Below are 24,854 nucleotides of genomic sequence, written 5' to 3' on the forward strand. Positions count from 1 at the left end.
AAATTAAGGGAGAGCTGAAGATAAAATGATAAACAACAGAGGAATATAAGTTAACTTTCTCAGTTTAATTGGGAAGTCTTGGTCAAGGTGAAAACTTAAATATAAGTTCCAAGTGTTAATGAAAAAAGTACAGATTGAACATCTCAGAAGCCCCGCAGAGGGGATTCTGGGGAGTAAGTAAAGGCTTCCCAAAGAAATGTCATGCGGAATATACACCTTACAGGAGTGCAGAAAGAGCAGAGAGTGAAACAAATGACCTATGAGTACTTTATAACAGCGAGTGTGACGTCTGACACAAGCAACAGAGGGCAATGAACGTGGAAAGACAGGCCAAGTTCAGACACAGGGAAGGGGAGGCGGCATAACACCTGGAGAAGCAAGGACTTTACCTCAGGGACAGGGACTACAGAAAGGTCTGAAGAACAGGGACAACTGTATGGATGATGGTTAAGAAAGAAGACAAGATGAGGGCAGCGATAAGTTAGAGCTTACTGAATTTACTGCTTTTCATAAAAATAGATATTATTAGTAACATTCTCACTGAAATCCAAAAGAGGAAAATCAAAAATATTTTAAAAACATATTTACTTCTTAAAAGTACCAGATATGGGGAAAACAACACCAAATAGACATTCCCTGGCAGTCCATACCCAGAAAGACCCAAGCAATGTGTGATATGTATCCCAAATTTTAACCTCATCTCAATTTTCCTTAAAAAAAAAAAAGAACAGGAGGGAAGTGGGAAGAATACATTTATTCTGAGGCTGCTTACAGAGTCTAGAAATCATAGACATGGACCCACCCAGCTTAGAGGTACCTCTAAGAACTTTTCCTGAGGACTGCCTCTGCATTGCCAGATGTACAACAATTCAGGTAACCTGGCAACACAGGCATCTGGAAGGCAGTGATCAGTGGCCTCATGACTCAGCCAGCAGCCATGAGGAGGGGCTAATAACAGTACCACTCAGCTATGCCCAGGCAGGGTGCTGTGTCATACCAGAAGAAGCAAGATCGGAATCAGTAGTAGAACAGTGACAGGTGGCTCTATGTGGAGGAATAACCCCAAAGAAATCCTCACAGTTATTGCTAAAGTAAGGGAACAGTGATGTGAGCAGAGTTTTTGTTTGTTTGTTTTAAAGGAAGAGTTGGAGGAAAGTTGAGACAGTAAGTATGCTTCATTACTGGAGTGGAAAAAACATCCCTTATTAGGACTTGAATAACTAGAGGGTAAGCTCTCTGGGAGTTTAGAACTCAGCCTTACCCCACAAGATAAGCAATAGAGTAGAGTATTTATTAACTACTTCGGTGCTTCACATGGCTTCAGAAATGTAGTCCTCACTCCTGTTTTGTATACTACTACATGGTGCCTCCCCTCACCCAATATCTGTTCAATGTTCCATCAATAGCACATGTGTGTCTTTCACTGCACAGTGTGATTTATAAACAAGTATCTGTGAAAGTCAATCATTTTTTTTAAGATTTTATTTATTTATTTGACAGAGAGAGATCACAAGTAGGCAGAGAGGCAGGCAGAGAGAGAAAGAAGGAAGCAGGCTCCCCACTGAGCAGAGAGCTCAACTCAGGACTCGATCCCAAGACCCTGAGATCATGACCTGAGCCGAAGGGAGAGGCCTAACCCACTGAGCCACCCAGGCGCCCCGAAGGTCAATCATCTTTGATAAAGATGGCCATCCATCTAGGTACCCCCACGATGGGTGACCAGGTTGTGTTCATGGTTTGGTTCTCAAAAAGGGTATCCTCAGTACTATAGACAGCAAAGCAAGCAGAAAGGTTACCTAGTCAGTGGGTTTCCGCTGAAGTCAGCTATCTGCAGTGCTTTACAGAATGAGATGCTTTCTGGAATTTCTGGAATATCTGTAGGAGCAAAGAAAATATCTATCATTTACCACCATCATTACTACTTTTCATCATCCTCAAGATGGACAAAAGTCACAAGAGAATATCTAGTAAGTACTACCTCTACCTAAATGAAGCATGGATTTCTAGAGTATTTTTCTATCTTTATTTTATATTTGCTTTCCTAATAGAAGATATATTCTTAGTAGAAGCACATTAAAGAAAAACTATTCAAGAGCCAATGGATGGACCTTATACCAAATGAAATAAGTCAGAAAAAGACAATGTAGGAACTCAAATTATATGTGAAATCTTATAAACAAACCCAAAAACAACCCATGGAGAGATCAGATTTGTGGTTACCAGAGGGGGGAAAATTGGATGAAGGTGGTCAATGGTACAAACTTAAAGTTATAGGACAGGTAAGTACTAGGGATGTAATGTACAACATGATGACGATAGCTAACACTGCTCTATGGTATATTTGAAAATTGGTAGAGAAGTGCTATAGGTTCTCATCAAAGGGAGAAAATTTCTTTCCCTTTCTTTCTCTTCCTTTTATTTTATCTATATAAAATGATGGATGTTAGCTGAGTGGTAATCATTTCACGATATATGTAAATCAGACCATCATACTCTCTACCTTCAACTTATATAGTGATGAATGTCAATTAGTTCTCAAGAAAAGTGGAGGGAAAAAAACCACGACCACCAAGTCCCATCACCCTATCAGAAGTCACAGATGGCATTCTGTCGTAATTCCCAGTAAGCTAGTTTTTCTTACATTTTCACATAGTTATATCAGTACACAGTATTCCAGAGTATGCATCTTTAAATTATGGGCTTTCTTCTTCTGGGCATAAACGTAACAATTTGGAAATTACACAAAAGTCCAAAGACGAAAATAAAAACCAACAGCATTTCCATCACCTAGAGATAATGATTTACTTTGATGTATTTTTTTTCACTGCCATCACACACATGCACACACACAGTGTATATAAAAAGATTAGATTTCAAAATACTAGATTCATGCTGATTTGGGCTTTTTTCAGTGTACATCATTTTACAAACTTTTCCCATCTTTATTTGTCCAGTTTGCTGTTTTTAATGGCAGAAAACCCACTGCATATATTTTCATATTTCATTTAATCAATCCCTCATTGTTAGACATTTAGGTTGTTTCCAAGTTCCTGATGTTATAATCATATTTATATCCATTTCTGATTATTTCCTTAGGCTAGCTCCCAGAATTGTAATTACTGTGTCAAAGGCATTAGCAAGTCTACAGTCTTCAGTAAATACTATTAAACTGCCTTAGAGGAAGGCAAGTTTACTGCTTATACTTCCATCAGCCTGTACGAGGTGCCTAATTCAACACTTCTCTTCCTCCTTTCTTTCTCTGACTTTTAAAAACTGCCAATACTGGGGCACCTGGGTGGCTCAGTCAGTTAAGCGTCTGACTCTTGATTTCAGCTGAGGCTATGATCTCAGGGTGGTGAGATCGAGTCCCGCATTGGGCTCCACACTGGACGTGGAGCCTGCTTAAGATTCTCTCTTACCCTCTCTCTACCCTGCTCTCACTCTTCAAACAAACAAACAAAAATCCTGCTAATACTATTGGTAAAAATAGCCTGGCAACATTTTGTTTTATGTTCCTTTTATTACTAATGAGGCTGAATATTTTTCACTATGTTTACTGATCACTAAATATTTTGATTTTGAAATGACCAAAATTGTTAAATTTCTCTTTCTCTTGGTACAAAACCTGGGGTTACAGCTTTTAGGGCTTTAAAGATTTATTTTATAGCATTTAATTTCAAGGGTACATTTATTTTGGACATATTAACATTAAGAAGGCCTTAAATAGAAAAGGTTCTCCTGGTCCCATGCTGTTTCTTCTACTAATTCTACAAGTGCAAGCCGAGCCAAAACATACCTAATATTTCTCAGGTGGGAGTGGCAGGGAGAAGAGAGAAATAAAGGGGGAAATGGATGCCCTGGTCCATCAACCGCAAAGTAATCAGAAGCTACATAAACGCTTTTAGTTCAAACTTCTAAGCCAAAATCATTTAAGTTTGTGGTAACATTCTTGTTACACTCCTCTCTGCCTTGCATGGCCATATAAGGTAGTAAAGAACAAACACCATGACCCTAGTTTCATAAACATCACAGCTATAGACACACATGCACACAGACTTTAGTCTGGAATGGATTTTTAAAACACACAAACATTTGGGGGTCCTGAGGTACAAATATACTAGGCGGGTCTATTAGATGTATTACTTTATTTCACCTCAACATAAATTATTTTAACTTCCATTGTACAAAATGGACAGTAAGGCTCAGAGAGATGAAATGACTTCCTCATCATCACAGGCCTATTCCACTGAGTACCTGAGCCTCCCATGCTGAGATCACAGCACCGTCATGCTTAAGCATGAATGACCACACACAAATCCATCACAGAACAAGCACAGCTATCTGGGCAAGTGAGGCAGTGACATGCCGTGGCCTGCTTTGGTCTGAAAGGTGCTGGCTGGCCTGTGCACTCCATGACAGTCCCTCTTCTGCCACTACTTCTAGGCCTGGTGAGTGGTCTTTATAAGACTGAGAAAAGAGGTGTATGCATCACACCAGGAACGTCACAAGTGCCAAAGAAGATCAAGCGGGACACAGAAGTACACATTTTACATCAACTTGCTGCTCTATCCTAGACAAGGAAAAAAAAAAAAAAGGCAAGGAAACAGAAAGAGGAAAGGTATGTCCATTAGGTATCATCTTTAATATTCTTCAGAGCACTAGAAACATCACTGAGGCTTGGGAAGATGGGCCTGTCAGGGGAACACATGAAAAGTGGCTGTGAGAAACTCTGGTCAGGACTGGTCTGGAATCTAGAGATCTGAGGGTAACAAAAGTTAAGTGCCAGAGAACTCAGTCCACACAGAGCTGACAGAGAGGTCTGCCTCATAGGAAGGCATTCCCTCCTTAGTGTAACCTGCTCATACACACAGGAGAAGTAGCAGATCAGCAAAGAGAACACAGGTTTACTGACTCTCAAGACCATTTCCTTCTACCATATGCACGTTCTGAACCTGAAGAAAGAGAATGTATTTGCTTGTGCAAATAGAAGCTTTAGATAAGGATAGGAAAGGTGTGGTATGAAGAGTCCTGAGTACTGGTATGCTTTAGGTTGCTAAAAGTATTGGAATAAAAAACCAAGGAAGAAAACATTTACTCACCCTTAAATAATACCCAGCTAAAATGTCATATACTCAGGGACACCTTCCATGGGTCCCAAGATGAGACTGGATTCACCCACTCTCAGGCTTCACCTTTGTGAGATCTGTGACAGTTTTAATAATTTTGTTTGCAGTCAATCACCTTTATAAAATTCTGTGTTCATTGGAAAGAAAGACCTTGTGGGTATTGTCTGTTGCTGCTTCCCTAAAGCTGACACAGTAGTGAGCTTAAGCAGTACACAAGTGCCAAATGAATGATAGGCTGATGTTACTAAGCACCTATAACAGTTGCTCTCTCATTTGAGTCATGAACTCTCCCCATAAGGTTAGTATTATATTCATTTTATTACTGGTAGGAATACTGCTTAGTCCCAGATCTTTGACAAGATGGAATATAAAGCTTTTAGATTATTCTCAGCTGAAATTCCCTTTGATCCTTAAATGTTTTGCTCAGGACAAACAGGAGGTTTGAGAGTAAAAATATGAGAAAAAAATATATAAATGCCACCTTCTCAATGAAACCTAGGCTGAGCACTAACCTCATTAAAAGACTAATTTGAATCCTTTCCCCCATGCCAATTCTTACATTCAATTTCCAAATCCCTCTCATATTCTCTAATTATTGTTCCTGGTCATCCTTTTCTGTCCACTCCTACTGTTATCAAGTTAGTTCAGACCTCAACCATCTAGATGACTAGAATATCCTCTTTAATGGTTTTGCCCTGTATCCAATTTGTCCTCCATCAAATCCAAAGAGCCACAAGAGCAGTCTGCACCAGTTTTCTGCATTTGCTAGTTTTATGCCCAAGCACAAACTACTTAACCTACCTGTGCCTTGGTTTCCTTAACTGTAAAATGAGTCATCAACAGACTTTTTTTTTTAATTAATGCCAGCACATCATACCTTCGGTGCTACACAAGTTCATAGAAAAGAGAAAATTAGACAAAGAAAACTTACACTTTGAACCAAATAAATAAGAATGGAGGAGAAACCCAGGCATGAATGGGACACTGAATGCAGTGAAGAGAGGGTAAGTCCTGGGGAAATATGGTGCAGCATAAACTTCAGGATATCAATATGGGAGTATGTGAAGAGAAGGCTGAAGCAAGCTCTTGATAACAGATTACCAAATGCCAGGTTGAGCTATTTACAATTAATTTGCTAGACAAGGAGTTTCCTCTTCTATAAAAAGGGGAAGTCACCTCTGGCTTAGAGATGTCCCAAGGATAAAGCAGAGTAGCATGAATAAAAGCACATGGCACTCTGTCTGACCTCTTTCATTAATATTTGAGGGAAACCAGTAGAGAGGACCACTGGTTTCCATTCAAGGCCAAATAATCTGAGGAAGAACAGTAGCATTATTAATAGAGATGAGATGATTTAGAGGGCTTTTGCCATTGTTTTAACTATCTGAGAAGCAGTAATGATTAACTTCTGAACACCTATTTACATAAAAATATTAGAAATAATGAGATTTTCATCTACTCATTAAGGAATGTACCCCTAAAACTTCTACGTCCAAACAACCCCCATAGTTCAAGCTTCTATATAAGGTGAAACAAACAAATTTTAATCATGTTTTTCATTAATTCAAACTGGCTTTGTCTCATCTAGTCTAAGAATAACAGCATAAAATTTGATATTTACAAAATGTCTGTGAATGATTATAAAATTAAGTAATCTTTTCCCTACAACTTTCTTAAGATAACCTTTAATTTGGACCCACTCTAAGCCATGATTATTTCTGAATCAGAATTGCCTCAAATTAGTGAGATATAATCGTACTTAAAAAATAAAAATAGTGAATCTGTAGTTTACCAATATGACCGTTACTACAGTCTGTATACAGGAAATGGAAAATTACCCCTAACCTCTGTCAGTGAAAAATATCTTCACCTCCACCAGAAAACAATCCTGGCACCATTAACCCCAGGGCTTCCGAGACAGACTACAGCTTTCACCACAGATATGATCAGTTAAATAGTAATTTAAAAAGACATATTCTTTTCTGGACATCCATTTGTAACACACCAAGCTGAGATTCTACCTTCCTCACTTTCCTGCCCCCCCAAAATACAGAGGCTTAGCCCACATTCTTGAGTGGGGAATGAGGGCTCTCTTCCTACATGTCCAGAATCCTCATGGTGGACCACACCCCTTCCTGAAAAGCTATTGCCATTTTGGGACCCCTCTAGTGATGGAGATAGATTGGACTGATGGATGTCTCAGGTTTCTGCTAGGCACATTTGAGTTTACAAACGTCCAGGGCATTTCCTTTCATGGAGGACTGTGCACAGTCTGTTTTGATGGTAGCCCCCATACATTGAACAAAATCTTTCTGGATAAATCAATTACTCACTGGCATTTCTCGTTTTATATAAATAGCATCTCTTTTCCTCCTGGGCTCAAAACTTATGTGATGTTAGTAAGTGAGAATACTAGGTTCTCTCCACGGAGAACACCATAAAAACGTTACACAAAACAAAAGTCTTAGATATTTTATGGCTACTCTCTAGGGTTATCTAATTCATGTTGACAGCATTTAGACATAGGAAGTTGAAGAAGCCTAGGAATGCTTAAAGAAATCAAATGCTGACTCCCCCCCATTAATTCATCTTTTTTTTTTTTTTTTTTAAGATTTTATTTATTTGCTTGACAGAGATCACAACTAGGCAGAGAGGCAGGCAGAGAAAGGAGGAAGCAGGCTCCCCGCTGAGCAGAGAGCCCGATGCGGGGCTGGATCCCAGGACCCCGGGATCATGACCCGAGCTGAAGGCAGAGGCTTTAACCCACTGAGCCACCCAGGCGCTCCTTAATTCTTTTTAAAAAATTGCAAAGAATAATATTTTAAACTTCTGGGGCTATTATGTGGCAAGTTGGTAAGTTGAAATGTTATTTTTGAAAGTGGGGCAAGAGCTCTGTAAGCAATCATCTCCACTCGTTGCATCAGCAAGGTGGCTGTGTTAGCTTCATTAGGACAAGGTGCTAGCTAGCAAGGTTGGGGGCCTGGATTTGGTCCAAGTGTGGGGCAGCCTCTTTCCCTGGTTCCAGCCATGCTACACTCTGAGGACACTTTGTAAAACTTGTGACTGAAAAAACAGCCACGGCTGTGCAGCCTGTACTGAGCGCTTAAAAAAGTATCATGCGTGCTTTTCAGCACTGCACAAATTAACTCCCGGAAGTCTTCACGATGACTAGGAAGGCTACGGAGATCGCCTCCATTTTCTGGATGAGGAACAGAGGCACGGCAGGGGTACGGGCCTGGCCAGTAGGCAGGAGGGCCAGGCTTTGAACATGGGCCTTCTCCCTGCAGAGCCTGTGCTCCTCACTGTAAACTTGTCTTGTCTCTAGAAAGAATGTGTGAGGTCAGGAGAAACCGCAAAATCCAACCCGAGCGCCCTGCTGCCAATAGCCGCTGGCGTGAGCTACTTGTGGAAAGCCTAGGGGAGCGCTGCCTCTGAATCTCCAGAAACTCAACTGAAGGGAGCCCAGGGAGGGGGTGGGGGGGGGAATGGGGAGCGCTATCCCATCTGACAGTTTAGGACAGCTTCAAACATTTTGCTTCTCCCGAATTCTTCTGATTAAATAAAACCAAATAATCCATTTTCAAGATAATGTAATAAAAAATATCGAAGTAACAAGGAAGCTTTAAATTTAATCCTGTGGCATGGTTAATCTTAACTTTCGGTTATGACGTAGTATTGAAGCTGAGTCTAGTATTTGATTAATAAGATAACAGTGAAATGTCTCCTCATTATTTCTTGCCTAATGTAACTCCCACCAGGCAAGAGAAAGAATTTAATCAATGCCACTGACAAAAGTGCAATACAGTGTCATGAAACTTCTATTAAACCTTCTTTGAATCCCCTCAGATAGAGTGGGCCTCCCACAGTGCCCAATACTTCTCTCTGTAAGCACTCTGCTCAAAGGTGATTAGTGATAAACATTTACTCAATACCGCGCTTCCCCCTAGATGTGTCCTCCACTAACACTGGGATCAGATCTACACTGTCTCCCAGGGGCTCCCCCACCTTTACCACAGTGTAGGTCTTTAACAGGCGGGAGTTCAACAATACTTCCTCACTCATTGCACTGGGCCTGGATCAGAAGAGAGATCTCAGGGCCAGCACCCTCACTTAGCATAGGTAAACATCCACTGCTTTGAGCCTTGGGTCCCTCACAAAGGGCGTGTTCAGATTATCTGCCTTATCCAACAACCAGGGCTACTGAGAGGTACAATGAGGTAAGATACAGGATAACTTGGTAAAGCACAAAGATGGAAAGGAATAAAAGAGGGGAAGAAAAAGGCAATTCTCCTTAAGCAGCACTGACTGGTTTTGACTGTGGGTCACTTTTTATATCAACTTCTGGGATCTGGGGCGAATGTTTTCTTGCCTTCCTCTTAACCCCAACATAACACTCAGACTAAAGGGAAAAATGTCGTCAAGAACTTCTATCAAAAGACAAGAAATGGGTGTTTAAATAAGTCTTGGTTGTTAGTATCCAATCTTTTTTTTTTATTTCTTTTTTTAAAGATTTTATTTACTTATTTGAGAGAGAGAGAGCAAACACAGTGGGGGGCAGAGGGAGAAGGAGACTGCCCACTGAGCAGGGAGCCAGACACAGAGCTCGATCCCAGGACCCTGGGATTATGACCTGAGCTGAAGGCAGACGCTTAAACCGACTGAGCCACCCAGGTGCCCCATTAGTAACCAATCTGAGAAAAAGATTGGTGTAACTGCATGAACTGTTACAAATTTGAAGACAGTACCTCATTACCACATCACTGATGTTAAACCAAGTCAGAGACGAAGGAAAAATAATGCAGCATAAACAGACGGAGCCATCATAAAGAAAGTCACCCCGTGAACTGCCCTGCAAAGAAATCCAGGGCAGAGGCAACCCTAACAGGAACATAGCAATTCACAGCATGCGCATGGACATCAGAGACAGCTACCTTGCCTGAACGCTGCACCGACATTCAATAATCCACTTTAAGACTTGTTCAAGGATGAACAACTGCCCATCAGAGTTTAATTACATTTATATTTCTAGTCTACAAAGGGAAAATATGTAAGACATGACCTAAAGGTATTAACTCAATTTAAATAAAATAAAATTTTTTAAAAAAGAAAACGAGGGCCATGGCTCACCCTGGTCAGTGCTGAGCGGACAAACCCAGCTGGCCGTCATGGTGGTGCCTGTGTGCACACTTACACACATACATGTAGCCCTCCTTCAGTTATACAGACACTTTACAGTTTCTAACACAATACTGCTGCTTCCGATCTGAAATTGCTACCCGACTGCCTGGTACTCAGAGGAGCCTCTTTTGAAGTTAATCACCTAACAGTTATTATCACTGCCACCTCAGCCACAAGTGGAAACTCAGGCACTCAGAGAAAAAGCTGGGGATAGGCTCAAGATCAGGCCAAGCGACAGTTACGGCTCTGAAAAAGAACTCCTCCCCTCCAATCCCTGCTGTTCCATGGGCCGTCTCCAAAGAGGAAGAGCCGCCATCCTTAGGGCCTATGCTGTACCAGGTTCTGCAAAGGGCATTTTGCATGAAGCATCTCTAACCCCGACAGCAAATTATGAGATTAACAGATGCAGAAGCAGGCTTGGGAAAATTAACCAGATTGTCCATTGTAGAAGAGCAGAGCTTTGAAATTCTAGTTCATCTGCCTCAGGGCTGAGGAAGCCAGAGAGAAAGCTACTGAGGAGCGGGACAGTCAGATCCGATCAACTCCAAACAGGCCGAATAAGAGATGCTTGGGGAGGGGCGCCTGGGTGGCTCAGTGGGTTAAAGCCTCTGCCTTCCGCTCGGGTCATGGTCCCAGGGTCCTGGGATCCAGCCCAGTGTCGGGCTCTCTGCTCAGCAGGGAGCCTGCTTCCCTTCCTCTCTCTCTGCCTGCCTCTCTGCCTACTTGTGATCTGTCTGTCAAATAAATAAATAAAATCTTAAAAAAAAAAAAAAAAAAGAGATGCCTGGGGAAATGACTATGGAGAGAAAGAGGAGGTAGAAACACAAGCCTGCAACTCTGAGCTATCCCATTTGGCAGGCATTTCACACACAGGTGGGGGTGGATGCACAGTCTGAGGAAGCAAGCAAGCGTGAACCTCCTGTTATGGGGCAGGGGCCACCCAACAGGCAGAGGGAAAAGAACTATGGGGGCACAGCCAAGAAGTCAGAGAGCAACGAGTGTCACCAAGCGACAATCAACAGGTAAGGAAGAGGTAGACTTGGCTACTGGGAATTTGCTGTGGCCTTCAAGAGGAAATACACATAATGGTTTGAGGGGAAGTAAAAAAAAAGGAGGCTGAGAGGCCAGTGTTATCCACTGACTTCTGTGGAAAAAGAAAAAGGGAGTATAAAGCAGTAGGGGCTCAAGTCTAGTAAGAGACACAGGATTCCTAATCAGTAGACAAGGCAATTGGGTGGAAGGTGACAAGATTTTCTGATCATGAAGCCAAATTTATCTAAAAGGACAGTTGTCTTCTGTTTCATCAGAAATGATATTCTGCCTGGAGGGCTGAAATCTCTGTCTTTTACTAAAATGGCATTGATAATTTTCCTTATCAAAATAAAGAACAACCCTGTGTCATAATCCCATTTAAAAAAAATTATAAGGCCCCATTAAAAATCCGTAAGACTGAGAACCTGGGAAAGTATGCCTTCAAAAAGCCTGGAGGAGAGGAAAGGGTTTTGTAGCTTGAGGGAGATACCAAGGTCAGGGGAGAAGTTCAAGTTAATGTGTTTGAGTTCGATTTTTGTTGTTGTTTGGAAAATTGGTGGAATGAACAGGGAGGCAGACAGATGTGGAATGGGAGAAAGCTGTGAAAGCACAATCCCATCTTTGCCCAGAAGGCAACAAGAAGGGCGGCACAGGGAGGGAGAGGAGACCTGGAGCGTACGGATTTCAGAGCCCTGGTTATGAGAAAAGGAGAGGAGAGGAGGCTGGGAGAAGGCAGGCCCCAAAATGGAGAGCCGACTCAATGGATGAGACCCACTTATCCATAGCAGAGGCAAATGACAAAATCCCATGATCCATGGTCTTAAGAAGAAACAAGTCATCATACTATGGAAGATTCTCAGGAAAAAAACAAAAAAACAAAAAACAACAAAACAAAACAAAACAAAAAACAAGAAAAATGGGAGGGTCCTATTAGCATGGAATCCTTATTATGTATAAAAAACCATCGATGGAGACCTGGCCAGACACAGAATTCAAACACTGCAACTTATAAACAACCAGTGGAGAACAGAACAAGCATGCAGACAGGGATGCTGACAAGCTGTAGTGAAATACTGAATGGTGTGACTCTGGGCACACTTGGTACATCATATTGCTTCATTGAGAATTATTTACTACTTGGGTAAAACAAGGTCCTTGTGTGCCAAACAGTCTGGCTGATTAAGACACTCTGAGTGCTGTAACGCTGCTTGCCTGACTCGATCCTGCCTAAAATATCTGGGATTGTCAAACAAGACTAAATATGAATCCATGATTCAAGTCTGCATTTGCTGCCACAGCTGTTCCTCTGGGTGTGCAGGGGGAGAAGAAAATGCTAAATGGAAATTTTTTTCAAAGGCATCATCCCATTTATCATATTATTCCAACCACCACAGACTCACCCAGGAGGCAGCCAGCCTTGTAAACAAAGGCCTAATTCCTGCCTGAGCAGCCTTCCCCGTGCGTGTAAAGGCACAACACGGAGCAGAAAGGCTGACGCGGATCTCTCTATACAGAGAGACCCATGGAAGGCCCACAGAGGGAAACTTTGTCAAAGTTTTATTTTAGAGTCTTGGTAACTTCTGCTGCCAAAAAACTTTCCCAGCCCAAAAGGTTTTTGCCTAATTCCAGCCACAATTACCAAAATAACCTTTACGCCTCAGCTTTTCCTCCCCAGCAGAGTTCTGGCTAAGCAAACACAAATATGTCTTGAGACACAAGACTGCGATTTGCAAATATAAAAATAAATTAACCAAAAAGCAAAAAAGAATTACAGAATTGTAAATGTTAGGTTTCATATAGAATAATGGAAAGGGGCAAACAAACAAACAAACAAACCATGTGGACAGTTTGGCATTTGGGTAACCTTGTTCCCAGAACAAAATTCTGAATAGTGCCTATTTAAACCTCTCGGTAACAGCAACTAAATACCAAAAACTAAAAAATAGCATTTGTATTCATCTCCTACTTCCACATTCACTCAAAGCTGCAGTTTATTTTAATTATTACCATTTAATAGGGAAAAAATTAAAACGACTGGTATTTATGCATCAAAATTCTCTAGGAAAATTCTAAGTCTTCCAATAGATGAATGCTCTCGATCCAAAAAATAAAGTCTTCAACTTTTCTCCAAGTCTCCTCCATCTTCCCTGGACAAGACTCCCTCCCCTGAAGTGCAAATCAGCGCCTGTGGTTAGACCCTTCCTTTGCATGAATTCTACGGGCTTGCTTCCCTGTCTCATGTTACCTTTTTGAGTATACTTAATCTTTGCATGAGGATCTGTGACTCTTGTCAACCGAAATTAAACATCCTACTAAACGTGATGTTCTCTTCTCACACCCCCACACCACGCACAGTGTTTGTGAATTGACAGACTCAACCACAGGCTAGAATGAGTCATTCAAACCCTAAAATCACTCTGGGTAACAGAATAGATGAGAGGGTGCAGGGCCGGGAGTGACTGCAGTTCTCCAGAAAGACAAGAAGCCATGTGGCCCAAATAAACTAGCCAAAACACGGATTCCCAACGGCTGTCTTCAGCTCTTTCCGATGCACATCCCTAACCTAGGTCTACTGAAACCACTGCGTGCTCCAGAGCCTAGGGATCCTCAATTTCAGAGTACATTGCAATCAATGAGAGCACTTAATTGATGATAAGGTGCCCCCCCCTTCCCCCCCCCCCCCCCGCCCCCGCCAGCAACTGTTTCACCAGGTCCAGCGTCCCGGGAAGGAATCTGCCTTTTTAATGCAACACTCCTGGAGATTCAGATAAAGAAGGTCTTAAAGCTGCCCCTGAGAAACACTGACGCATTTAACTTAATTGGTTCTCAGTCCTGACTGCGTATCAGAACCACCTGAGGCCAATCATCACCTGAGATTCCAATAAATCCACCTGGGGTGGGATTAGGGCAGTGCTTTAAAAAGGGCTGAATCTAATATGCAGCCATGTTAGGAACCACTACCCATGAGGCCCTGGTCATTTTAGTGTGTATCTGACAATTACTTGTGGCTCCCATCCATAATTTACCTCCGTAATAAAGCTATTTCTGCTCTTAGATTGAAGCAGAGCCAACACGTAAAGTCTGTGTGTGCTGAAGGCTGTGTTAGGTTGCCTCAAATAGGACATAAAACAACACGTAACAAGGGAAAGTGTTTTGTTGTTCAGTTGAAGATGGGGAGTGGATGGAAAGGGGAACCGCTTCAATCTACTTGAACTGCCTCCTTCCCGTATTTAAGTAGAATAAATTTTTAAGAAATCCCTTTACCTATACTACAAGCATACCTTTCCAAAAGTAGCCCTTTAAAAAAAGAGGTTAACCTAGAAAACAGAGTGCAAAAGGTATTCTAAAAAGGGCTCAAAAACATGTTTACAAGATTCAAAGAAATACTGTAGAAAAAGCTTAATGGCTTAAAAATTACTAATTGTCAACTGACAGAAGAAAACATATGCTATTTATAATGTATTTAACTTCTTAAAAAGAATCAAAATGTATACATTAAAATTAGTATTATCCCCTGAAAGCAGTCATCACATGAGGCATGCATACAAATTCTTCTGGCACCAACACTTGCTAAATGTTCTGGAGCTCTTAGAGTTACAGTGAGTGGTTTCTCGCAACTCAATGTTTTGAGAAAAACTTGCAGAACCAATGCTGTTTCTATGAATTATAAAAAATTCAGTCCTAGGGCCCAGTATAAAATATACTCTGTGTTTCAGGGAAACGTCACTCTGAATATGATCTATTATGGCAAGTGTGGTTCTATTCTCATATCCCAGAGTAAGCCTCACAGGCCCCCCAGCCGCCAACCAAGTTTAGGATGAAAAGGGTAAGAAAGAAGGGGAAATGTTTGCTTTTTTACTGAAGGGTAATTCGAGTTGTTATAATAGACACTTGAATTTTGGACTAGGTAAAAATCATTTCCTGTACTTAAGCCATTATTCTATGGATTTAATTGAAGGCAAGAAAGGTCAGATTGTGAAGACATCAATTTAACCTAAATGCTGTTTGGGATCTTGACCCCACCAGCAACTGTTTAGGTTCTGTTAGTCCCCTAGCTCCAATTTAAATTTACATGAGCTTTCCTGGGGATTAAAATGCAGACTCCAGGGACCCTGCTCAGAAATTCTGATTGTGCAGTCCTTATGTAGGGTGGAAATATGCCATTTTAACAAGGATTCTAACAGCGGTAGTGTCAAGCCCACCTGGAGAAACACTGCTCCAAGTGAATGAAGAGCGTACTCTGAAGTCTAAATTTCTAGACAGAAGGAATACTTGTTCTCACCATTCCTATAAGCCCCTTCTTCTGTGGTCTAATGATCAGCAGGGCATTCTCATTTTCCCTTTTATTTTTTTTTTAAAGATTTTTTTATTTTATTTATTTGACAGAGAGAGATCACAAGTAGACAGAGAGGCAGGCAGAGAGAGAGAGAGAGGGAAGCAGGCACCCTGCTGAGCAGAGAGCCCGATGCGGGACTCGATCCCAGGACCCTGAGATCATGAACTGAGCCGAAGGCAGCGGCTTAATCCACTGAGCCACCCAGGTGCCCCTCATTTTCCCTTTTAAACCTATAAATATGGTTTTGCCCACATTGTCGGAACATCTCTGGGGGTATACTGTGGCCTGTCATCACTTGGACAGAATTATTCCTCCTACTGCTGTATACGTGATAGTTCCTCACTGCCTGACACAGACGGGAGGCACAGTAAAGGCTGTTTGAACTCAGTGCAGAAGTTCAGACATACTCCTTTTTAAGAACCTAAAACGCATTATAAATATCTCACCTTCTAATTCCACGGAAGTGCTAAGCTTGTCACCCCTGACAGTCATCTACCAGGTTCTGAATAGATTAACTTTATGCACATAATTGAAGAAATTTGCCCCTCCAGGCTGGATGAAGGGACTACAAACCCTGTCCCTTGTTAAACAGGGTCATCCATATAAGAAGCGCTCCTACAAATCAAAAGGTGCTTTCCTCTCCGCCAGTTTCTCTCTGAAAATTACAGTAGAAGGCATGGAAGCAATACTACCAACGGCTAAAAACATTGATTTGTTCATTTATTCATTCATTTGTTCCTTTACCCATTTATTTAAGGAGCTGCCTATGTGGCAGAAAGGACAGTGAATAAGAGAGACACAGTCTTGACCCACTGTGATCCACCATCCAGTGACTGAGAGAGGTATCAGAAACATAGCCCAATATCATGTGAGGTCCACGACCAGCAGTCTCAGCCAAGGCTGGAAGAGTCTGGAAGTAGAAAGGGCAGGTTGCTGACTTTTCCTTCACTTGCCTCCATCAAGTTTTTACCATATACTAGTTTTATAATTTTTTTTTTTTTAATCGCAAGGACAAGTAAACTTGGAAATACCAGGGGTACATGCAATTATTAAAAGGTCTTAGACAGAGAGAACTCTGTCTGTGGGCTTTAATACTCAATGGGGAATAACCAGACTTAAAATGTCCAGAGTCCACTCTGGTCCTAGCTCTAGCTAAGGACCCGACTCCAGAAGAAAAATATCAGTGGCCGGTGACCCGCACCTTTTCACCTTGGGGTCTGCTTCTCCGGCAGCAGCAAAGCCTGCATAGCTCATTCCCAAACATGTACACATTACAACTGGAGAGTTATGAAATTCCTCCCTTAATTATATCACGGTTCGCTATCCAAGACATACAGCACCATCATGACGGCTCACATCCCCTCGAACTGGCAGATCCAGCAGGAAACAGTGACTGCTGCTGTTTCCTCCTGGAAATGGTCATTGTTGGTGTTTCTCAAGCCTTCCTCTGATCTCTCAGAGTCCGGGGAAAAGTATAAAACAACAAACAATATGGGCTGTACACCACTTTTGACATTGCTTTTGTAGTCACAGATGACCTCCCAGATGCCAAAACCAATAGAAACTTTTCAGTCCACGTTTACTGGACTGTTCCACCCCATTGTACGCTATAGCCTTTCCGGATGTGCTTCCCTGCCTTTGGTTCCACCTTGAAGCTCCTGTGGCTCTTCCATTTCTCCTCAGGCCTTTCATGACAGGGCCTGCGAAGGGGCTGCCTTTCTACAGCCGGTGCTTCAGCCACTACAACAACTGCATCCATTAACCTGCAAGCCTGAGCGCCATCCCACAAGCTCAATGCCCTCTGTGATACTTAATGTGATGACTCAGCTCACCATTCTCTTGCTGGGCCTTTTCTGCAAGAGCAGTCAACAGTGCTGACAAACCCTCCTGCTGTTCCTTCTCCGGATTTTGCAGTGGGCCTCTTCCTCTGCTTTCCCTGTAACAGTAATATTCTGCAGGCTCATCTCCCCCTCAACACTGTATTCTCCTCCTCTCCGTGAGTGACCTCATCTATGCCGATAGCTTCAATATCACCTACACATGAATGACGCCCAAACCTTTACCTCCTGCTCAAATTTCTCCCCTGAGCGTGAGACCCTTATACTCAGCTGTCTACTGAACCACCTCCATTTAGATATCCCAAAGCATTTCACCTTCCACATGCCCACAGACACGCTCATCTTTCCCCTCCACGCCTGAGCTTTCTTCAATGTTTCCCGTTTCTTCTGCACTGGGAAACGAGGATTTAACCTCTCCCTCACCCTATTGCTCCACATCCAGCAATCTTCCCACTTGTCACCCACACGCCTGGCCTGACATCTCTTCTCCTGTTCCTCTCTCTGGTCTTTCCACCCCCAACATGGCCTTCTGCATCCAGGCTGCCCTCCATCAACTTCATGTCCCTGCTAGTGCCAGAATGAGATGTGAACCACCCCCCTCCTGGAAACAGTTTCACAGCTCCCCACTGCTCTCAAGAAAACATTCCTCAGCCATGCACACAGAATCTTCAAGATCTCACTGCCATGCACAAATGCCGTGCATTTCCCAAATTCATCAGACTATTTCACACCTTCAGACACACACTCGTGCCATTTCATCTGCCCAGAAATATCCTTCCTGTCCTTTATCTCTACCTGCTACTTGTTCCTCAGAGCCTGAGAGTCATCCGTTCCAGGGAGAAGCCTCCTTAATATCCCCTTTCCCAGGAATGATCAGAATGATTAAGACCCTCCCTCCCTAGACTCCTTCAGGCAGCCTCTGAGATTCTCCACATAGTCCTGGTATCACAGATGGACTTGGTCCCTCCTCCCTTGTGGCCTCAATCGCCTGAGAGCCATCACTAAACAGACTTGCTATCTCTAGCTCCCGGCACATAACTTACATACCTGGTGCTGGTTAAAAATTCAGGAAGTGACTAAAACTTATTCTAAATCTCTGTTCTTGCTCCCACCTACCTTATCTCAGTGAAACATACATTCTAGCCAGGACTTCAGGAGTGCTTTGTTGTGCTTTTCATAATGAAATCTGATGCCTTCATTTAGAACATTTCTTTGAGCTTATCTCTTCCCATATGGATCCCTTAGAAAGGTCAATAGAGTTGGTAACACAGAAAAGAGGGATTTGGGAGATAAGATTAAATTCAATTGGCAGCAGGAAAGGGCTGTAGACCAAAGCATCTGCTCAGAAAATGCCATGCAACTACAGGGAGCAAGTCTCTCTGCCATGCTCGTCGGTCAAAGCTGAAGGCGGACCAGTCCATGACAAAAGCCAAAGGCAGGGACCGCAATATACAGGAAAAGCAACACCTACCTGTTCTATTTGACAGTGTGCAAAGCCCCAAATAGAGTGATGCTTTAAAAGGCGTGTGAGGAGGTATAGGGCAAGTCATGACTTCCGGATGCAAAGGTGCTCCCTGTAATTGTGCTAAAGCACACGCCCATGGCATTTGACTCACTTATGGCCAACTTCAGGCTGGCCCAGGCCCTTGCTATGCTGTGGACCCTCCGTCTTAAACAGAGAGGCCGCTATGCAAATAACCAGCTGAGGAAAGGACAGATGCCAGGGACCTGCTCAGTCCCCTCCAGCGGTGTGCTGCCTCCCCATCTTCGCTTAGGCCTCCCCTGCGAGAGCTCAGTCTCCTCGGCCCCTCTGGCATTAACTCAGGAATCCCTCCCAGCACTAGGCTGCTTTTGCTTTGAACATGTGTCAAGTTATCGGTGCTCAGACCTCCCACTAATTTGCTCAGACCCCCTTGTTCATCCTGACCCCCCATTCATCAGCCCCACTCGCAACACCATCAAACAAAAGTGAAACGACATAAGTTAAATACTTCAAGATAGCAACTCTTACTGTGTTAATGGTACTTTCACCAGGTACCCTCATGAACAAAGCATACGTTAGGTAAGTAGAGAACTAATTGCTTCACAATACCTTAAAAGCAGGTGAGCACATAGACTTGGGTCTGCTTCTCTGCCCACATTCCTTCCATCTGTACCTCTGTAACTATATGGCCATAGGGACTAACTGTGCCTCCCTGACTTCTTTCAACACAAAAATCCCAAATCAGGTAGAAATTTCTAAACTGCTTATTCACCTCCTCCTTCACTCTGTTTGGCTCTGAACTTACCACATCTGTCTGGAAATTCCCCTGTCCTATCAGTTATTTAGCTAACACCAATCCTACCTTTGAAACCTACAGCTTCCTGTTGTGTTAAAGTTATAGATCTGTTCATATTTTTCCCCAGAAATATAAGAAAGTAGGAGTTAATTAATCTGCCCTTTCAAACACTTTATCTGCCTTTTACACTTTAACAACAATGAGACTAAGTGAACAAAAGTAAGATACATGTGCTGCATAATCTCAATTTTATAAAACCGGTAAAAAAAAAAAAAGGAAAAAGAAGATAAATAAAATACATTAAAAAACATTGTTGATGATTATTTCTCAGTAATAGGATATAAAATTTTTATATTGAGGAGATAGAACTGTGATTTTGGAGTCTAATGAGCCCGGGATCAAATACCAGCTCCCCTATTCATTAGCCATGTGCCCAAGAAAAAGTGTTTTATCTAAGACTCACTTTGTTTTGATTGAGGTATAATTGATGTATAACCTTACCTAAGTTTCAGGTATGCAGCGTGATGATTCAGTATTTGTACATATTATCAAATGACCACCACAATAAGTCTAGTTAAAATCCATCACAAGTCTTCTTTCTCGCAATGAGAACTCTCATGGTGAGAATGTAGTCACAAGTTGTTTTGTTTTTTCTTTGTCTTGAGAATTTTTAAGATCTACTACTCCAAACAACTTTCAAATTTGTAGTACAAGGTTACTACTTATAGTAATTGTGCTAAATATTACATTCCTATGGCTTACTAATGAAACTCCATGTTCTCATCTGTAAAGAGAAGATACAAGTGTATTTCTTGGAGCTGATCTGAGGATTAAATGAGATACTACATGATGCACAGAAGTGCTCAGCCTCTTAGCTGGCATAGAACTAGCACCCAGTATATATTCTGATAATAGAGATTCACACCATTCTCTTGGCTTTCCAATAACGTGGATTCACTTTTATTTGTGATTCACTATTATTAACTCTTAATAATGGAGGGCTGCTTCCAAGGGACATTCCTGTTGTCTAATCTCTTTCCTTCCAAAGGTAAAAATCCTATCCAGTCTTAGTTTTTGGCTCTCCTTGTTCTACACTTCTAGCAAGGCACCAATCTTCTGTGATTGCGAGCTTTTGCCAAAACGGCACAATTACCTTAGAAGTGTGACACTGCAGCTTATTGAGAAAACCCCCCCACCCCATCCTTCAGTAGATGATGTTCCTCTTCTGGCCAAAGAAGATTTACAAAGCACCTCTTAAGGTGGGCCACTTCTACAGGTACTGAATTCATTTACTATGTACATTTCTAGGAGTTTAAATGTCTTTGAATCATTTTTCCATTTTAATCTCCAAATCTGGGGAGCACCGAGTCATAATACTGTCCACATCCTTTCTCTAACATCAAATGAAACGAATAGCCCTACCTTGATCATCTTCAATATGCCCCCAAAATAATTAGCAGGGCCACTCTTCAGGGTTTCTTACTTCAGCCCAACCATAAGCAGGAGTCTGATTTGGCGCATAGCTCATTTTCTTCAAGCCTCAGTTTGCTCATCATTCACCCTGAGGTGCCTCATCTTACAGGATAGCATGTGCGTGAGACAAACACAGGTGTGAAGAGGTAGCACAGTGCCTGGCCATAGGAGTCAGCATCTAAACGGCACGTTGGGCGGGAACATCCCTCACCTGTACCACTCCAGCCTTCAAACTTGCCGTGTCCTCACCCCTGCCCTGCATTCTGAATCTCACAGTGCTAGTTCAGATCCCCATGACCCAACATGAAGGCAAAGATGGAATTAATTACAGCAGCTAACACTGAGTGCTCCTCGTGCACAAGGCATGGTTCCAAGCACTTTACATACACAGCCTCTTTTAAGGGTGACAGCACCTCTATGAAGTCAGTGCTACTACAGTCTCCATCTTACAGATGAAGAAACTGAGGCATAGAGATGTTAAGTAATTCGCTGGAGATGGTGATTCCTGGCTTGAAAACCTTAACTTTTGCCTAGAGCAAATGCTTCAAACATTCCTCAACTATAAAATTCTAATTTTCAAAATATATTTGTTTCTAAAAATTCAAATTAAGAAACATACTTCCATGCTTGCATAGGTTTTATGCTAATTATTAGGATCAGTGGCTATCAATCATCATCTATGCCTGGGTTTAAAAATTTTGGTGCAGATGTGGGAAGGAAGGCTACCTTGTCCTCCTATGGGCATGTACCTAAACTTCCTATAAATGGATCACTCACTGGGAGGTTGGGATAGTGCAATAGGATCTTGTGTATGTGTGCATGTGTTTACTAGGGCAGCATGTGATCAGTGACATAAAAAATCATACAATTCCAGCATTCAATTATTTGCCAGTTGTGGCAGATGATGCTAGTGCTTACGCAAGGTTTCTCTTCCTATACAGGTATCTAACTTCATAACATAAATCGGCCAAGAGAACATGGACAGAAATGACGTAGAGCACTTCTCAACATGACCCATAAAAACTGCCCATGAAGTGGCACCTGGTGGCTCAGTTGGTTAAGAGTCAGATCTTGGTTTCAGCTAGGTCACGATCTCAGGGTCCTGAGACTGAGCCTGGCGTCAGGCTCCATACTGGGCAGGGATTCCGCTGGGGATTCTCCCTCCCTTTCCCTCTGTCCTTCCCACCCTGCACTTGTGCTCTCTCTTTCAAATAAAGGTTTTTACATAAACCCTTAACATAAAATTACCCATGCACAATCCCCCAACTTCTCCCCCTCCCACGAGGACCTTGGAGGCTACTAGTTGAGTGAAGATGTAGCATTACAAGCAGCAGCCTGGATCCTTAATTGTATAGAGCCTCTCACTACCGACCTCCCTAAGTCTCTGCCCACCCCTCTCTCCACTGGACTATAAGTTGAGCAGTAATAAAGTTGAGCACTTGAGATTTTGGCTTTTTTTTTTTTTCTTTAAATCAATAGTCAGTCTCTCTTGATAACTGCAAAGAGCTTGGCATTTCACCTGACAGAACAAATCCTTCACAACACAGTAATAGTCAGCTATATAATAATAAGAGAAAGAATCCCATGACAACTCATACAGTTTCAGTTCTTATGCACTGGGTACACTTCTTTGATTTTTTGATAAATCTTATAATTTTCAGTGAATATCTAAAAGGCAAACACTGAGATATTTGCATTTTTTTTAAGATTTTATTTATTTATGACAGAGAGAGAGATCACAAGTAGGCAGAGAGGCAGGCAGAGAGAGAGGAGGAAGCAGACTCCCTTGCTGAGCAGAGAGCCCGATGTGGGGCTCGATCCCAGGACCCTGAGATCATGACCTGAGCCGAAGGCAGCGGCTTAATCCACTGAGCCACCCAGGCGCCCAGATATTTGCATTTTTAATGATACTGTTGACTCTGTAAATCTATAACAAACATTTGAAAGAAATATCCAACAATGACACAAGGCTGAGGAAACCATTCATTATTACCTCCCTCCAAATTTACAACTAAAATACAAAAATTTTTAAAGACCATCTGATTTCAACTTGAAACCACAAGAGCCCCATTCTCCCTTCAAGCTTCTTTCAAATCAGTTACAGTTACTGACAAGGCTCTGCAAGCCCCAGCACTTTATTTATGTAATAGTATAATAGCTGTTACGGGCAGTTCCTCACATAAGTCTGTTGGGCCTGTAGATTTACCTCCTTAAAGGATGTAAAAGTAAGACAAAGGGCCTTACACAAATATAGTAGGTGCTCAATAAATTTTACTTAAAATAAAAAGATAATTATTATTATTCTGGGTTATAGTTGATAACTGTAAATATAAAAAACAAGAGGCCAGGGTCCAAGACTTTTTCAAACTGAAAAATAATTCAGAATCATCATTCATTATTAACTTTGAGCAGATATGTTAGGTTAAAGATCTATTCAACACTTATAAGGCTAATTTTAAAACCAAATCATTTCTATATATAATCCTCAAGCTGCAGTTCTCAGTACTGCTCCTCAATCACTTTCTCCTTCTTGGATCCTTCATCCCTTTCTAATTTGTGCCTTTCCCAGCTTAATAAGCTCAGAGCATCATTTGCATTCATGGCAGCATGTCTCTGTCAGCATCCTGACAAAGAGATGCCATCCAGCCTTTAGCTGCCTAGAGGCTCAGCATCACTTGGCTCAAGGCAGATTCACATGACAAAGTAGGTGACCTCAAAATCAAAATGAAGCAATATGGCTGCTCACTTGCAATCACTTTGAGAGCTGGAAACTGTCAAAGTGATGCCTACATAAATTGCCTAATAAAAAAAGGAACAGAAACTGTTATCCTACATGTTGGAGTTTTGTTTTATTTCAGGAGAAACCATTTTTTTTTAACAATTATTTTTGCTTCTCTAACTTTGCCTAATTTAGGCACTATGTAAATCCACCATTGTTTTTGGAAATTTTGGCATCTAACAGAGCACAGCATTTAGAGACCAAGTGAATGAATGAAGTGAGCAGGGACAAAGGAGGGAGGCTGACAAAGAATTTAGAGAACCTCAAACTAACCAAAGAGCTTGTTGACCTAAAAAATATATTCAGAGGTGTTATTCTCAAATTCAAAGGTTACCATCTCTACTGCAAACCTAATTAAAAAAAAAAAAAAAAGCAAGAGAGAAAGTTATATAAACCTACAACTTACTCACAAAAGTCACAGCTTTTCTGGTAATAGGGAATTAAGCCATATTGCCATAATAAATAACCACAGTTTACTCTTCTATACATTCTGACAAAGCAAGGACAAGACAGGCAACCTAGGGAGACCCTTCTAGATGCCAGAAAAAAGGATTCAGATATTTGGGAGAAAGGCTAAGAAAAAAATGCAATAAGTGTCAAATATGGCCATCAAAAGGGATCTATAGTATCAAGGGTTTAACTTCTGTAGATTATCTGAAAATAAAAATACATAATATTCAGACTTTATTTCACTTGTGGAGTCATTGTGAAGCATATCTCCATAATGGTTTATATATAATATATAAAGCAAGCTTAGTTTTTTTTTTTTAAAGGCAGCTAGTACTAAAAGAGAAATAATAAAAAATGTGTAGC

The 24,854-nt window shown here is 41.7% G+C and overlaps 1 protein-coding gene across 5 annotated transcripts in view; it reads right to left on the minus strand.

The window, feature by feature from the left end:
- LRRC1 (leucine rich repeat containing 1) overlaps positions 1 to 24,854 on the minus strand; it is a 130,070-nt gene that overhangs the window by 45,506 nt on the left and 59,710 nt on the right. For all 5 annotated transcript variants that reach the window (XM_047733943.1, XM_047733942.1, XM_047733944.1 and 2 more), the window contains one exon: positions 1,797 to 1,875. In XM_047733943.1, the coding sequence (XP_047589899.1) occupies positions 1,797 to 1,875 (79 nt within the window). The remainder of the gene's footprint in view (positions 1 to 1,796; positions 1,876 to 24,854) is intronic.

The sequence above is a fragment of the Lutra lutra genome, chromosome 6 (genome assembly GCF_902655055.1).
Source record: "Lutra lutra chromosome 6, mLutLut1.2, whole genome shotgun sequence".
NCBI lineage: Eukaryota > Metazoa > Chordata > Mammalia > Carnivora > Mustelidae > Lutra > Lutra lutra.